The sequence below is a fragment of the Gobius niger genome (genome assembly GCF_951799975.1).
Source record: "Gobius niger genome assembly, chromosome: 1".
NCBI classification, from domain to species: domain Eukaryota; kingdom Metazoa; phylum Chordata; class Actinopteri; order Gobiiformes; family Gobiidae; genus Gobius; species Gobius niger.
Window position 1 is genome coordinate 49,307,347 of NC_136852.1, and position 16,658 is coordinate 49,324,004.

Consider the following 16,658-nt stretch of genomic DNA (forward strand, 5'->3'; position numbering starts at 1 on the left):
GTCTCTACAAGATATGACTTAATGTTCTTGTTAGACTCACCATTTGTAGTGCCATTGCTCACCTCTGCAGACCTGATGACAAAACATTGCATAAAATTAAAATATCCTCATTTAGATGTCATTTTGGGCATTGTTGGTACATATTAGATTTGTATTTTTGGTAAGAAATTAAGTGAACCTGCCATGTCTTAATTGCATGTTCTAATTTTGCAAAACATGATCAAAATAAGTAAGTAAGTAAGTAAGTGTTTTATTGTCATTGTACATACAATGAAATAGTGTTCAGGTGTCAGTCCTGAGCTGCACTGTATGTTGCATTTTTCTTCTATTGTTCTGTTGTGCAGCCTGATCTGTATTTTGCTCTTACCTTGTCACTGATTGTCCATTTTCACCTCCTTTGTCCTTTTTCAGGCTTTCCACAAAAGTGACCTGTTTCCTCATAAGAACCAAAACCAGTGTTCCCACTTGAGAGATGATTATCTGCTCGTGTTATGAAGCCAATAGTGTCGCGGCCAGATCGACCCGCAAGTGTGAAACTAAACCAGGCCTGAAACCCGACCCTGAACCCAGGCGTCCCGTTACAATACAGGGGTCCGCCTGCCTTAACCTAAAGTGTGTTCTCATCCAAAATGCATCAGGAAAACTAAACTACAGCTGGGTAGGGTGGACAATAATTGTGGAGTGGAGCAGTTAAAGCAAAAAAGTCTAAGGGGGTCATTTATCAAGACAGGTGCTACATAGCAACAAGCTGGAAAAATTGCATATACAGTACAGTACCTCTAGCTATTTGTGGGCATGTTGCACCTAATTTACTATTTGAAAGTGCGAGTTGCTGTATTGAGGCCAGGGGCCCATATCTGATATGTAAATGAGCATGTGAATGAGGAATAAAGTGCAAATGACTGTCCTTCTGATCCACCTTTGCAGGTAGGCTACTACTTGTTTTGCACACACAGTAAGCAAATTATTGGTATAAATGACACCCTAAGTGTATTCAGAAAACAAATTATGATGAAAAATATGGTAAAAAGGGGGTGGTGCATACCGTTTTTGTGCCCTTGCCTTGGGCAATACCACCTTGGCTTTGTGGTTATTTCAGCATGATTGTTTAATACAGTAAGTGGTCTGACAGGCCATTAGTGCAGAATTTTAAAATAAAAATAGGAATATTTGTCTGTTATACAGAGGGTTTGTAGTTTAATCCTGATCCCCTCCAGTTCACTGTTGGTGTGTCTTTGGGAAAGAGAAAACAAGTAACTGGTTGTTGCAAAAAGGCTGTAGGTGCAGTCTTTGATGTAAGACGTCAAATTATGTTAAGTCAGTGATGCTCAACTGGTGGTTTAGGACAACTGGGATGCTGTCAGGATCCACAATGATCCTAATTTCTAATAACATCTATATAGCTGGATTTATGGCCAAAGCAAGTCATTTTCACAGATTCAGATATTTCTACACTTTTAAAGAAGGTAAATATTGAAGAAAATCTTATGGACCCCCTTGTTCTTTGCTAAAATACTTGATGCATTGTTTTTAATAGATTCTGCCTCACGGTCAACGCTTGAATACTATATTTTGGTGTTAAATACCACAGAGTACCAAATGTTAGATCATAATATGCAGTTCATACTTTTATTCAGCTTGTCATAACATGTTAATGGGGTTCAAAGCTGCACCAAAAGAGAACCACTGATATATAGGGTATTGCAAACAACTCCAAAAAGCAAAACCGCCACAAAACGACTCCAGTCATTGGTTTACACACTTTATTGAGCATCATGTCCAATATACATTGCATCAACACAAAATGAATAAAACAAAAACAACCCAACATAATAATAAAATAATAATAATAATAATAATAATGGCGTTAGGGTGGATTTCCTGGAGACACCATTCTGTATTCCGAGCGTATTGCTTTATGACATTTCAAAACGCACTGAATTTGTGCAAAAAACAGTGAACACCGGTCAGGAGGAGGTCATGGTAAATATCCAAAGACAAAACGAAACGTGATGCCTACAGCGTTTAATGCACTACACACATCAAACCATGATTTACCAATATTAGCCTACCCGAACCTGATTGCATGCGCCACAAATCCACTCTTCAAATCTTAGGAGTCTATGTCGAAAATGGCTTAACACTAACGATGTGACTAAACGATTGTATCCACCCAAACATATTAGTCATTTAAAAAAATACGCCAAATGGTAATACATACTTTATATTAAGATTTTTAAGTGTATCCCAAATTGGTGAAAGGAAATTGGGGAGAGAAAGAAGCTACCCACTGTCCTAAAGCCCACACGTGACCTACGATTACCCACCGACTGATAAAAGGTGTGCCACAACAAAAACGATTACCCTATTGCCTATCTATCTACTGTGGAGAAACCGTATCCCCCTGTGTTGTATTGAAAGAAAAAAAAAAACTATGATCTAGATTTGTTTAACGGAGGTATAAGCTTAGATGGCAGTTCACCAGTATGCGACATGTTCACAGCTTTGCAAAATTCACAGACTGTTTTTGGTTGTCGATGTTTCGTGTGTAAATACATCAAGGATGGATAGAGCAAGTGACAGACATCTCGATTTCTTGAGGGTTAAATTAGAAGTCGGCCTCATTGACAAAAGAGACACCGATAACGTTTGAGTTGAGGTTATTCCTGAGAAATTGGCACAGGCCTCCCGTTAGCCATTCACGCCGGTGCAAATCGACGTGAAGGAAATCAGAATTCAAAAACTATTGAGAAGCCATTCTATTTAACAAAAACAACAATCTCATGCATGTTAGGAATATGCCGTAATAATGATGTGCGCTGGCGTCAATGCCAACAGGAGGCCGATTCTCAGAGAACAGCTGTATGAAGACAAAACTCCCTTTGAACAGATGTCAGAGACACCAGAGCCGATATGAGGCGGCGAGGCCAGAGAAGGCAGCCACGATGGAGCGACAGAGTTCAAAAAAAGGACGTAGAATGGATGAATTGGGACGACTGCTGTGGAGTGAAGACTCGCAGAGGAGGACAAGGGATGACCTAACGACAACAGCCTCGTTTTACACAATCTTGACCCTAAATTGCATAAGAAACCTGGTATAAAGTAGAAACTGTTCAGCAGCAGATAAAAAAGCAAGTCATTTACAGTAGTGACATATTTTACATCATTAATATTTCAAAATAAATAAAATTAAATATACAATTCCAGGAAGGAAACAGGTAAATTTCGCTGGTAAGGATCTCAAATTGGCTCATCTTGCGGAAAATGACAACCGTTCACAGAAAAGTGGCTGAAAACAACCACTTCCTTTGACTGGCAAAACAAGGGGCAAAGGCTTGAAATTTTCCCTCAGAAGGCATTTCCTTAAACTGGAAGAAAACACACTTGTATAAACCCAATGAAAAAAGCAGAATAGCTGCAGTTGTTCGCAGGGCTTGACGTCAACTTTTTTTCTCCCTGGCCTCTGTGGTAAGTCTTTTTTAAAGGGGTCAATACATTGCAAAATGATGTTTCTGTAATAGATGCATCATAGAATAAAGTGTACACATTTTTCTTATTTCAGTCTTGCTAGAGTCTTTTGAAGATCTAGTAAAGTAAGGCCAGTACCAGTATTTTCCGAGTCGGCTTTAACGTCAAGCCCTGGACATCCGTAATAATGAACTCACCCTGGAATTTACAGTTGATTTCTAGTCGAACGCCATCTCTTGACTTTTTCTTACGCAGCGAGCCACCTTCCTCTTGAACTCACCGTTGGGGTCCTCCCTCCACTCTTTCTGTGGGGAGCATCAGAGGAGCATCTTTAGCAAAAGCCATCTCAACAACTGCATGTTCTGGCTTCTCTATTACTAAGCTTATTCCTACAAAATCTTAATCACTGTTTTAATAGTGACTAAGTGGCTTAAAATGTTTTGAATCCATTATCATCTTGAACATTTTAATCAACATTTTGAGCCTCTGACAATGTATACATGCCCTATAATATCTAGACTTCCTTAAAGCTTTAGCCAACTCTCTTCAATTAAAAAAAAAAAAGGACTCACCGCGGCGTCAACGTTGGCTGGTGAGTCGCTGTTGGGGTCTGCCAGCATTGAGATAACACTGATCATGATTGTCTCTACTGTGTGAATGGGCAGCCAGCGCTCCTCCGGCTTCTCATATCCAAACTTATCCTCGCCGGGCTCGTGCAGGATTGAAATGCACACATCCCCGTTCTTTGCAACTGTAAGGACACAGTCATGGATAAGATTTACAATGTGCAAGAAATGCCTCAGGGCATACTGACAAAGGTGTGGCTGCCGCATTGTAAAATCAATGATCCCCCAAGGACACAACAACTGCATGCGGATTCCATCGACAACTTTGAGATTATGGGAGAATTAATTGTACACTCTGAGCGCCTTTCCAGTTTCTCAACGTCCCGTAACAGTTTCATTCACTCTTTATCATATTTCAGTCGCACTGTGATCGAATGGACCGCAGACCACAATGATTGGTTTGGTGCTTTCGGATCAACAGGTCGACAGCCAATCCTGTGGCAGTTACAGCTCAATGTGGAGTGAAGTTTGGATTTTGGGGAAAGAAAATGGAAAATGGTTCTGTAGAGAAGAGCTTCATGCCATTGTTCATGATCCATATTATTAAAACAAATGCATATTAATTGGTATTTAATAAAAACTTAATGTGCACTGTGCCTCTTTATATGTAAAAGAAAAAACTCCTTTTAGAGTGCATTTGACCTTCCAGTGACCCAGTGGTTGTATGGGTGGTTGGCTTGGCGCCTTCAATTGCCAACTCAGTGACTTCTATGACGCTGCAGGATCACGTTTATTTCAGGTTTTTTAGTGTTTCTGTTGGGTTTTCGGGATGTATATGTAACCATGGATACAGTTCAAACAGCAGTGAAAGCTAAAAAAAAAACTGATCCTGGAGCATCCAATAGGCCATCGGGACGGTAACTAAAGGCGCTATGCTAACTAACCAAGCCTCCGCACTTTAATATTTATCAAAATCTGAGATTCATGCCATAGGAAATAAAGATATTTTCCTTTTCTTTTTTATTGCCATATCGCCCAACCTAATTCTCTCTTTAATTGGTGGTAAGCTTAGCCTACCCACCACATCCATACAAAATCAAGGTGGGTGAAGTGTCTTGCACAAGGACCCGATAACCTTCAGATCCGTGGACAGCTCCTGGTTGGGGTACGGGCTATGCAAGAGCTCATGCAGGGGGTTCTTGGAAAAATGTCATATAAAGCATATGATTAAACTTAATTTTATATTTGAATATACCGCCTCTTGTCAGACCTTGGAAGAAAAGTCCAGAAAAGCGGTATATAAAACCAATGCATTACTACTATTAACTATTATTAATTACTATTAAGATTATGGTAAAAAAAAAAATGTTTCAAAATGTTTGGGAATGTTTATCTGTCTTTTTGCCCATAAATAAGAGTAAGCCATTCACTTTCAAACCAATCAGTAATACCTTCAAGGCAGCGGTACTCAGTATAAATTAGGTATAAATGAACCTACCCAGCAATATATAATATTATAAAAATTGCGCCCTTCATCATCTTCAGCAACCGAGCACCAGCCTAAGATCTTTACAGCCTAAAAAACGAACTTACCATTCGGGTGCCAGATTTCCGTTATAAATTTCATCTTTGGAGGTCGCAGCGGATAGTCATACGGAAAAGTGAGATAAGCTTTGAAAAACCCTCCTTCGCTGTAACGTAAATAAGGAAATGTTACTGTAAACTGTAATTGTAATTGTAATTGTAATGCTAAAAGGTAATATCTGAATGGCAACAGGTGCGACTTACAAAAGAGTGTCTTGTGGCCCGATGATCACGACCTCCCATTTGTAGATATCGTCATCATCGATGAGACCTGCCGAAAAGCCCTCCACCGGGTTCTTGTTGAGCTCTGTGACGAAACGTGAAGCATGAGGCACATGAGAGCAGTAAAACATGCAGGTAAACAAGCCACCCCTGAACATGTGAGATTGCTTTGTGGCATTACAAGCAAACAACCACACAAAAAAGAAGCTCGATTCATATTAATGCACACTATAGCGCCGCATGATGCACAACACGGGGAGAAAAACAGCAAATGTTCGGCCTTTTAAACTATTGGAAATGATGAGTCACTCATCTGATAACACTATTCCATGAGTCATACACCTGCGACAATTGATCATCAAAACTCATATGTTGTTGACCAATTATTTAAAGCAATGCAAATGCAGGTTGCATCCTAATTTCTACTACAGCACAAAATAAAATGTATTTAAAAAGTACAAAGCACTTTAGCTGGATTTATCTAGTTTTGCTCCTCATGAACAATCAATCGCCTTCATGGGCATAAACGGTTAAAAAGGATGGTAACAGTAACACCAGAGAAATAAACTTAAAATTTAGCAACAGATTAAAGATAAAAAAAAAAGCCTCTTTTATACAACATTAGTATCATCTTTAGTCTTTTAGATAATAATCCATTAATCAATGTAATGATGTTTTGTGGTGTTTGTATAAAATGTTCAATGATCATTAATAATCCAATCCAACTTTATTTACATTGCACCTATAAAACACAGTTGACCAAAGGGCAGTGCACACAGAGCAGGGTAAACAGTAAAAAGGTTAAAAAACAAACTCACAACAGACATAAACAAATGCATAGGCGAAGAGAAACTGAATACAAAGTCATAATATAACATAAATAGCCCTGATCTTCTGATAGAGCCACAGCTTAGCCATTTTGAGGAATTTAGCAGACTGTTTCACCCTAGTTCTATAAACGATATGACTGTGCGACTGATGAATTGATTATGACAGAAGATAAAAAGTTGAGGTCACTGAATCCCCTCGATATCTAAACATACGCATTTTGCATAATGTTCTCGTCCTTTATTCGCACCGTGGTGTCAGCACAATCACTCATACAAAGAGAGCCGCTGCGTGAAAGGCTGTGAGGATGAAAACCCCGCTGTCACGGCCAGGAGTCTGGAAGTACGTGTTCAAAATACAGCAATGACACCAAGAGTTTCATTACTTTGATTTGTGCGCTAAATCTGGGCCGGATGACAGCGAGCTCGAGACGTGTCCCCAAAATATGTGACCAGACGCCGACTTCACCGTTTCATACGTGTTTGAAACCTAATCTCTTGCTTATTACGAGTAGATATCGTAGCATTTTGTAAGGGTGAAGCAGCATAAAGCTTTAAGTCGTGAGAGAGACTGGTACTGATTATTCCTTTGTTCCACTAAATGTCGAACTTCCACAATCCATAGTGACATTTATGCACAATATAGGTTTGATAATGAAAGTAGCAAGAAATATACACGTCCCCAAAGCGATCAGATCATCATGTGGGGTTTTAATATCGCCAGGCTAACCATAAACAGTTAAATGCAGCCATAAAGAAGTCCCCTTTTGCTGGGGAGCCTATGGCGTAAACAGAGCTGCGCCGCCGAGGAGCTAAGAAAAGCTAACAGGGGCTGACAGCTAAGCAGCTTTCAAATCGACCTTTTTGGGCTCAAGAGTGAATTGTGAGCATTACCTGCCAGTTGTTTTCGAAGGAGTAGCGCTGATTGTTCGGTCATGGTACGTGGACGTGAACAGAAACACTTTGCACGAAGTAAATTGCCCTGAAAACAAAGCTAACGACGCTGCGCTGTGCCTCTGTTTTGACACAAGGTTCAGCTGCTGGCTCGGGCTCTGCGCATGCGCGGCTGTAATTGTGTTCAGCCTGTGCTTTATGGACTTATATGAACTCAAATGACTTTGCTCTGCTGTGGCTATCTGTCTGGTCTCTGTCTCTATCTCTATGTGTCTGCTGCTCTCTCTGGGCCCTGTGCGGCTTTGGGTTGAATGAACAACAACAAAGAAATTGTCACCACAGTTTCCTCCTTGGTCCATCAAAAGGGGCACTCCTCAAATCATCTGTTAAAAGCCTTATACCAGTAGTGTCCTAGTAGTATAATTTCTATTTCACTAAATAGAAATTATTTCTGCTCTTCAATTTATTGTAAACAGTTTTTCGAAAAATACCTGCTCCATGAAAGGTGGGAAACGCTCTTACAGTTTATACTTCATCCCTGTGAAGAATTGGGATGTTCAAAATAGAAATTCCATATCAAATTGAAAATCTACACACTGTCTCATTGTTTGTAAACAACACAAAAAAGACCAGGTATAGGGCCTTTAAAATGTGAAACTTTCATTGAGTAGGCCTCACCAATATTATAATCTACTGAAAATAAAAGCATCTAACATAACAAAAAGTTTGGATGGATTGCGGTCGATTTACAGCAGCTATATTGTGTCTTTGTTTCAGTTCTTATTCACAAATGTGTTTGAAGGGAATATGAAGTAGGCTACAGTTTAAAGTAAACAAAGACATACATTTTCATTCATTTTATTACCATTTTAGTTTGACCATTAACTCTCTTTACTGTGTCACGTCACACCACATGATAAACCTCTATGTTCTTCCTCTTGTGTGGCGGCTGACTCTAACCTCAACCTCATTTGACCCATATAAACACTATCTCTCCCCTACATGAATAAACCCTCTCAATCTGGCCTCTTTCACAAACATAAAAGCCGTCATCATTCGCCTCAACTAATTCTGACCTCTGATACTCAGAGATTTCTGCTCTGATGGAACAAAAGGCAATAAATATTACAGTATCTCCATCCTTTTACATGTATTCTTTACTCATCTTATAAACAGCTGTAGTTGTACTTGTCTCAAGTAGAGGTGCATATGAATCTAGTTTACAAAACACTTCTAGCAAGCACCTTTTTGTCTAGGCAACAGTTTTTGTTAGAATTTTAATTTTTTGATTATTATTATTATTATTATTATTATTATTATTATTATTATTATTATTATTATTATTATTATTATTATTATTATTATTATTATTGACCTTTATTTAACCAGGAAAGTCCCACTGTGATTAGGAATCTTATTTCCAGGGGAGTCCTGGCCCTAGAAGGGAACAGATTTTAGGGGAAACGGGAGTACCCCATGGAGTACCTGGAGAGAATCTAAGCAGACACGGGGAGAACAAACGCCACACAGAAAGGCCCCGTCCAGGTGGGAAGTCAATCCAGGACCTTTTTGCTGTGAGGCTCGAACTCTAACCACTGTAATTATTATTATTATTATTATTATTATTAGAAATATAATATCACAATTTAATATACTTACTGTAATAACACTGAAATGATGAAGTTTGTATTTGTATTGCATTTTTCATAAACACATATATTTATTTTTATTTCAAGCCCTTTAGCAGCACTGATGCAACAAGATGCATTCACAGCTATCAGGGGAAAATGAAAAATAACTCAAATAAGCAACGTGAAGAATATATTTATATATTTCGCATTGAAATGCAAATGAACGTAGATAAAAAGCACTCACAGTCACAAAATTATCATATTTGGCTATTTTCATTTATTTAAAAAAACTAAACTTTTTTTAATACTCACTGCAAAAATATGAACAGAGCTCCTGAACGCAACAGAATCCGGAAGGGAAGAGGAAGTTCATTAGGCGCCATATTTGATACGTTTGAAGCTAGCTGTTAGCATTAGCTGTTTACAAATCTAATCTTTACACATTTTCAGGAGCTGAACGTAGATAGATCTCTTTTATTCTACCAAGATGAATGTTATAGACCATGTACGCGATATGGCCGCCGCTGGCCTTCACTCCAATGTCCGGTTTTTGAGCAGTTTGTTGCTAACGATGAGCAATAACAATCCGTGAGTATAGGATGAACAGTCTGCGAGGAGCTAAAATATCAGGCTCAATTCTGGTTTGCTACTAGTGCAAATCGATTATTCCTAGCCGCAGTTAACCATATATATTTTGTTTATCTTAGTTATTTTTATTCATATAACGTTACACACAATCTGACAGCTATGATTTGTTGTAAAGATATGTTGGTAATGTTGTTCTCTTCCACGTTGACATTTTGACACAAGCTGCCACCGTTTGCAAATGTTACCAGGCTTATTTGATTAATTTGGGGACAATTTGGGTCAATTTTTGTGTTTGTAATGTATTTGTTAATAATACAATTGCATCTAGCTTGCCTTGCTGTAAAATGAACCGATAAACTAATGTTACTACTGTGGAAAACAGTTGTATATGATCTTGTTAAAGAAACACTGTGTAGAATTTTATAAAATACAAGCACTTGTTTTATGACAGATGTGTGATAAATATGTCCTAAATGTGCTTTTGCTGTGAGCGGCCCACCTCTCCTAAGACTTGACTGTAACTTTACCGGGAGTGGGTACGTCTCCAGCTCGTCTCCATGGAGATGTGACTAAAGCCTGTAGAATTTGAGATACAAACAGGTTAGGTCCTGATCCAAACCCGTTCTTTGATTAATGATTACCCACTTTTCTGTGTCGAGCTGGACATTAAGAGCATGTTTTTTACTGATGGCAACAGTATGTAGTCCAAAAAAGTTACGCAGTGTGCCTTTAAGGGAAAGCTATTGTTGTGTATACCTGTGTTGTAAATGGAAGAGTTTATTGATGTTAGGTTGTAGAATTTTGAAAATGACCGAACTGCATTTATTCTGACAAATATACCACCTGCAATTTATGTTTAAAAACATAGATTTTAAACATGTACAGGAGCATAAACATATGAGACGAGACTGAAATATGAACGCCTAACCTAATACAAGAATCAAGCAATTCCTAACATGTTTGTAGAAGGAAAATATTAAATTGTCTCATTTTGTACATGAGACCCCATGGAGGCAGAAGTTCTGATATACTTACTGTAGATAATTGTAGCATTTGCTAATTGCGACTCTTTTATAGTGCGTCGAGTGGAAAATGAGTCAAATTGCACATTATTCACATTATTCAAATTATCTTGTCCTTGGTTTTATCACAATTAAACTTTTACCTCTGTTCTAATTTGTGTGTCTTGACTGTGATTTTAGAGAGCTGTTCACACCAGCGCAGAAGTATCAGCTGCTGGTTTACCACGCAGACGCCATCTTCCACGACAAAGAGTACAGGAACGCAGCCTGTAAATACACCATGGCCCTCCAGCAGCGGAAAGTCCTCAGCAAAACCTCTAAAGTTCGGACTTCAGCCGGAGGTGCCGCATCCAACCTACAAGCACAGGTCAGAGCATTGACACAAAGGTGGACTTTTGAATAGATTGATGTCATTGCATAGGTAAGGGATGTACTACCCTAGTCCTACCCTAAATTTTAGCTGTATTGCTGTTGCAGAGTCTGCCATCAGAAATTGAGGTAAAGTACAAAATCGCTGAATGCTACACCATCCTCAAACTGGATAAAGATGCTATAGCAGTGCTTGATGGGATTCCTTCCAGACAGAGGACGCCAAAGGTACTCGAGCTCCTAGTTGTCATTTTTATTTCTTCTTTTTATTTTATTATGTTGATTATTTCAAGTAATGTGTGTCAAATAAGTTAATGTATTAGGTCCTCAAGGTTCTTCTTTTAACTTAAATGTCTGTCTCTTTTCAGATCAACATGATGCTGGCGAATCTGTACAGGAAAGCAGGTCAGGAGAGGTCTGCAGTGACCAGCTACAAAGAAGTGCTCAGACAGTGCCCTCTCGCTCTTGATGCAATCATTGGTAAGAAACATGATTTTACAGGAGGCTTCGGTAACAGTCAGTTCCGACCTTTATCTGTAGGATCTTAAAAGTGAGCTTGCCTCGCCTTGTTAAACATCTTTTTTTTTTTCTTCAGGCCTTCTCTCGCTGTCGGTGAAAGGGGCGGAAGTGGCTTCGATGACGATGGACGTGATTCAGACCATCCCGAACCTGGACTGGCTCTCAGTCTGGATCAAAGCCTACGCCTTCATCCACACAGGAGACAACCAGAGGGCCATCAACACCATCTGGTAAGAATCATCGGCTAAAAATGACAGTTTGAATTGTTTAATTTAATCTTTGTACCAAAAAAAAATCCCCAATTTTACTTTCTTGACCTTATTTCTGTTTCAGCTCTTTGGAGAAGAAGTCTCTGCTGAGGGATAACGTGGATTTGTTGGTCAGTTTGGCAGATGTCTATTTCAGAGCTGGAGACACAAAAAACGCCATCCTCAAATTTGAGCAGGCGCAAATGTTGGACCCTTATTTAATTAAAGGTAAGTTGTCTGAATTCACCTTGACAATTATGGACTGTGAACTTTAATCCTGATAAATCAGCACTTAATTAACTTAACTTAACAATGTGCTGTATTTACTGTCTGCAGGTATGGATGTTTACGGTTACCTTATGGCTCGTGAAGGGCATTTAGAGGATGTGGAAGTTTTGGGAGGACGATTGTTCAACATTTCAGACCAACACGCCGAGCCCTGGGTCATCTCTGGGTGAATCTATTTACTGAAACACCATATTTATTGTCTGACTAGTATTTAATAAATAAATACAAATGTAGCCATAGCAAAGCATCATGAATGAATTCTAATGCACTCAGAATAATAATCTTGTGAGTTAGTTTGCATGCATTTCTTCTTTACAATTGTTACTGATTATTTTGTATCTCCTTCCTTCAGTTGCCACAGTTTCTACAGTAAGCGTTACTCCCGGGCGCTGTACCTCGGGGCCAAAGCCATCCAGCTGAACAGTAACAGCGTCCAGGCGCTGCTCCTGAAGGGGGCAGCACTGAGGAACATGGGCCGAGTGCAGGAGGCCATCATTCATTTCAGAGAAGCCATGCGCCTGGCTCCGTGTCGACTCGACTGCTACGAAGGTACTTTTGTGAGATGAGTTATTCATGTTTTAGACAGAAATACAGTATTGGTCTTCCCTCTCCTTTTTTACTGTACTGCACTGTACACTGATGCTACACTCAAATAATAAGTAAAAGTTTTTGCACTTAAATTAAGAAAAATATCTCATTGCACTCAAAATTTGATCAAAAATAATGTTAATTTACAAGATGTTTTTTGTGAATGTTTTTTCCTAATTTAAGAGTAAAAAATTACTCAACAAATTTCAAGAAAATGTAACTGATTTCAAGATTACTTTTCGCAGTGAACAAAACAATGCCTTTATGCAAAGTAGAAAACATGTTGACATATTGTAAAGTCCATTATTTATTTAATTATATTATTGTGTGAGTCTTTTGATATCAAGATGATTGTTTCCCTCTGTAATCCTCACTCTGTGCCGCTCGCAGGCCTGATCGACTGTTACCTTGCTTCAAATGGGATCCGGGAGGCGATGGGGATGGCCAATAACATTTATAAGACACTGGGCGCGAACGCTCAGACACTCACGATCCTGGCCACGGTCTGCCTGGAAGACCCTGTGACTCAGGAGAAGGCCAAGACCCTGTTGGACAAGGCCCTGGCCCAGAGACCGGACTATACCAAGGCTGTGGTCAAGAAGGCCGAGCTGCTGAGTGAGTTTTCCCCGCTGGTACCACATCTGGGGGGTGTAAATGTCCCCACACTGACAGATATATTCCACTCACATCTGTAATCCTTGTGATCTACTAATCTCAGACAGTGGTGATTGTGCTTAATATTTTTCAGGTCGGGAGCAAAAATATGAAGAGGGTATTGCTCTGCTGAGGAATGCGTTGGCCAATCAGAGCGACTGTGTGCTGCACAGGATGCTGGGAGATTTTCTGGTGGCAGTGAACGACTATCAGGAGGCCATGGACCAGTACAGCATCGCCCTGAGGTGAGAGAGGGCGAGGTCCCAGAGATGTCAAGGTGGAGACTGTGCGGCAGGGTGTCCAAATGTCAGCTCAAAATGCTCAACAAACTTTTATTTGACATTCACAAACAAATAGTTTGTAGAATCTCACATAAAGATTTCGTGAAGTTGTTTTCAGTGTTGGAGGTAATGTGTAAGAGTCCTCAAGAAGTGCATGTCCAACTGATGTAGTAGCGTTTGGTTCATATATAATCTCTCTGTCGCACCATTTCCCGGCCCAGCCGAGGCTTGTGTTCCAGCTGTCGTTAAAGTTGGTTATTCATCCGATGAGCGATCTTGAGTCATAAAGAAGGTGTCGCTGACAAAGCCTTTTGGATGAGAGTCAAAACATCCTACACTTCAAATACAGAGTACAGATAATGACTCAAGAACCCTCATCCAGGATGGACGACTCCTACAGACACATTATTCACCTGAGCTTGCTGCTTATCATGAGAGAAAGTGCTTTATTAGTCTAATGCTTGTCCTTGAAAGGAGGATATACTGTACACCATTGTTTCCTGACCAGGGGAATGGCGTTGAGCGGGGAGTACTGGGAAGGGTTTCAGATTAAAAAGTGGCTGAAACTGAATCCTCAATGATTTTCATTTTCAAAGAAACCATATTAAAGCTACTCTTAAGCGATCCCGTTTAGCCTGTCCGGCACCGATGTATTACCAATAAGTGCCTCTAGATGCGCCACCATGTGCGCCACACTGGCAAAAAGCAGAAGGAGACACCCCCCCCCCCACCATGTAAACACAAACACGTGAACAAGAGATCGCAAATGTTCGAAGCAGAAGACGTAGCAACAGTTAGCGGCTAACAGTTTGGCATTATGGCAAAAGTTTACAAAAAGATGGTAAACTGACCTGCTCTGATGCAGCTGAAAGATGACAGGAAGACAAGCTTTCACATTCATTAACTGCTTTTCCAACCATACTGTACACAAGGGCCATAAGCGACTCGAGTTCATGTCCTCGTCCTGACTCTTATGTTTCCTTTGCGTAGCCTGGACCCGAACGATCAGAAGTCGCTGGAGGGCATGCAGAAGATGGAGAAGGAGGAGAGTCCCATGGACGCCACGGTGGAGCTGGACGGGGACGACATGGAGGGCAGCGGGGAGGAGGGCGAGCTGGAGGGCAGCGACAGCGAGGCGGCGCAGTGGGGCGACCAGGAGCAGTGGTTCGGGATGCAGTGACCCAGGACTTAACGGGACTGGGAAGGGGAGGGGGGTTCAAATGATTTCTTTTGTTTAACAATGATGAGAAACAGTGGCACTGGGTTTACAGCTCTTTAAAGGCGAGACGCTGCAGGTGAGTCGGGAGAAAAATCATTAAAGGTGTTTATTTTCAGTCATCCAGGTGTTTAATTCAATCTAGACAAATGAAAACAACTGGACTTACCTTACTTACCTTGAGCTACTTTTACTTTAAAAAAAAAACATCAGAGAGCTACTTATGCTTTGAAGACACTTGTGTAACTATGCGGCTTTGGAGGAGCTCACCCTGGATAATTAAGCCAAGATATTTCATCAAGATTAATGACATTGACTTGAAAGTGGTAATTACAAGTGCATTGTTTTCAAGTGTTGAGCCCCTTAGTGGAATGTTGCTTCAGGCCACAGACAGGCAACACCGGCTCTGAATTTAGCTAAATCAATAGTGTAGGCAACAGCTAAAGGGCAAATATACCTATTATCACTTCTCTTTTTTTTGTGGCTAAAGGTTTAGAGGCATCTCATCTCGGAAACTCGTGTTCAAAATAGACTTCCAGTGGAAAATATGAGATGAGGAGGCGTTCATGCATCATTTTGTACTCGGATGTTTACTATCACTTCGATACCACATGAAGCAGCATCACTTCCGACTCGTCCCAAAAATAACGTTGTGCCTGCCGTCGTCTCCCCTTAAAAGTAAATATAAATGCGAAACAGGAGATGTTGGAAGTGGGAAAGGCCGGAGTGATTCAGACTCTAGACTGTGATGATGTTACAGACAAGGAGCCAGTGTTTCTTTACCCGTTATAGAGGCTATGCAGATGATGTCACAGCCAAACAAGTGTCCGCTTTTTATGACATTTGTAATAAGTGTTGAAACAGTCTGGATTGCTGACCGTTTTATTGAAAAGAACCAAGGAAAATCTAACCTATATACTCCAATATTCCATTATATTCGTCCATGTACACCCAAATATGAGCTTATAGTAAATGTCACTTTGCCCTCCGCCATCTCAGAAGCTTTGGGTCACGTTGAAACTTACCAAGACTAAACAGGACTGGAGAAAAGGAAGTAACTCAACTCAAACGCCATCAATTATAGCACTGTTTCATTTTTGTATTATTTACAAAAATGTCAAACTCGACACTAACAATGTAATGTAAAATAGTGATTTTATTTGTCTCTATACATGTAAATAAATCAATATTACAGACACAGGGAGAAGCACAAACTCCCTGTGTGACCCAAGTTGAGACTTTCTTACCCTAAACTTGTCGCTGAAGTCTCTGAAAACATTATTGAAAAACTATGAAAGACTGATACTGCTTTGAAAACGCACAGTTTTTTATAAAATTGTATAAAAGTTTCAATAGTCGCAGGTATTTTTTAAAAGTGATCTGGAAACGACCGAGCCCAGTTGACGACTTCACTTGAAAAAATGCCATCTTGTCTTAAATCGGGGGCTCGTCTTATTACAAGTGTACGAGTTAGTGTTTGTTTCTCTTATTTTAAGTTAAAATGGTGGTTGTTTCATTTGCATCTTATTAGTTCAAGACAGTCCAAACCTACTCAAAATCAGCGTAAATTCAAGCACTTTTCCAAAATGAGATGGCATTTTTTCCCAGTGTTTGTGAAAACTATGAAACACGCCTGGACGACTGAGAGCATGAAAATGTTAAGTTTTTCTGCGCATTTTCTTTGCTTCAAACA

The 16,658-nt window shown here is 39.9% G+C and overlaps 2 protein-coding genes across 2 annotated transcripts; one reads left to right on the top strand and one right to left on the bottom strand.

The window, feature by feature from the left end:
• Nucleotides 1–1,749: 1,749 nt before the first annotated feature.
• LOC306970356 (ubiquitin-conjugating enzyme E2 G1-like) lies at nt 1,750–7,714 on the bottom strand. Its single transcript, XM_079566306.1, has 6 exons — nt 7,562–7,714; nt 5,823–5,925; nt 5,628–5,725; nt 4,041–4,219; nt 3,666–3,773; nt 1,750–3,368 (listed from the first exon to the last, which is right to left on the bottom strand). The coding sequence occupies exons 1-5, from the start codon at nt 7,602–7,604 to the stop codon at nt 3,687–3,689; spliced, it is 510 nt and encodes a 169-aa protein (XP_079422432.1). The 5' UTR covers nt 7,605–7,714; the 3' UTR covers nt 1,750–3,368; nt 3,666–3,686.
• Nucleotides 7,715–9,576: 1,862 nt separating this feature from the next.
• anapc7 (anaphase promoting complex subunit 7) lies at nt 9,577–15,809 on the top strand. The gene is made up of 11 exons (XM_079567928.1): nt 9,577–9,780; nt 10,983–11,169; nt 11,280–11,399; nt 11,540–11,651; nt 11,767–11,920; nt 12,024–12,166; nt 12,275–12,392; nt 12,579–12,775; nt 13,205–13,429; nt 13,563–13,713; nt 14,740–15,809. Exons 1-11 carry the CDS (start codon nt 9,680–9,682, stop codon nt 14,927–14,929), a joined length of 1,698 nt encoding a protein of 565 aa, XP_079424054.1. The 5' UTR covers nt 9,577–9,679; the 3' UTR covers nt 14,930–15,809.
• The last annotated feature ends 849 nt before the right edge of the window (nt 15,810–16,658 follow it).

Bases quoted from the DNA above. Each gene is read 5' to 3' on its own strand.
- anapc7 (XM_079567928.1), top strand. From the start codon at position 9,680: ATGAATGTTATAGACCATGTACGCGATATGGCCGCCGCTGGCCTTCAC. The intron at 12,167-12,274 runs GTAAGTTGTCTG...TACTGTCTGCAG, and splicing joins GGACCCTTATTTAATTAAAG to GTATGGATGTTTACGGTTAC. The intron at 12,393-12,578 runs GTGAATCTATTT...TCCTTCCTTCAG, and splicing joins GAGCCCTGGGTCATCTCTGG to TTGCCACAGTTTCTACAGTA.
- LOC306970356 (XM_079566306.1), bottom strand. From the start codon at position 7,604: ATGACCGAACAATCAGCGCTACTCCTTCGAAAACAACTGGCAG. The intron at 5,926-7,561 runs GTAATGCTCACA...GTTTCGTCACAG, and splicing joins CCTTCGAAAACAACTGGCAG to AGCTCAACAAGAACCCGGTG. The intron at 3,774-4,040 runs GTGAGTCCTTTT...TGCTCCCCACAG, and splicing joins CAGCCAACGTTGACGCCGCG to AAAGAGTGGAGGGAGGACCC.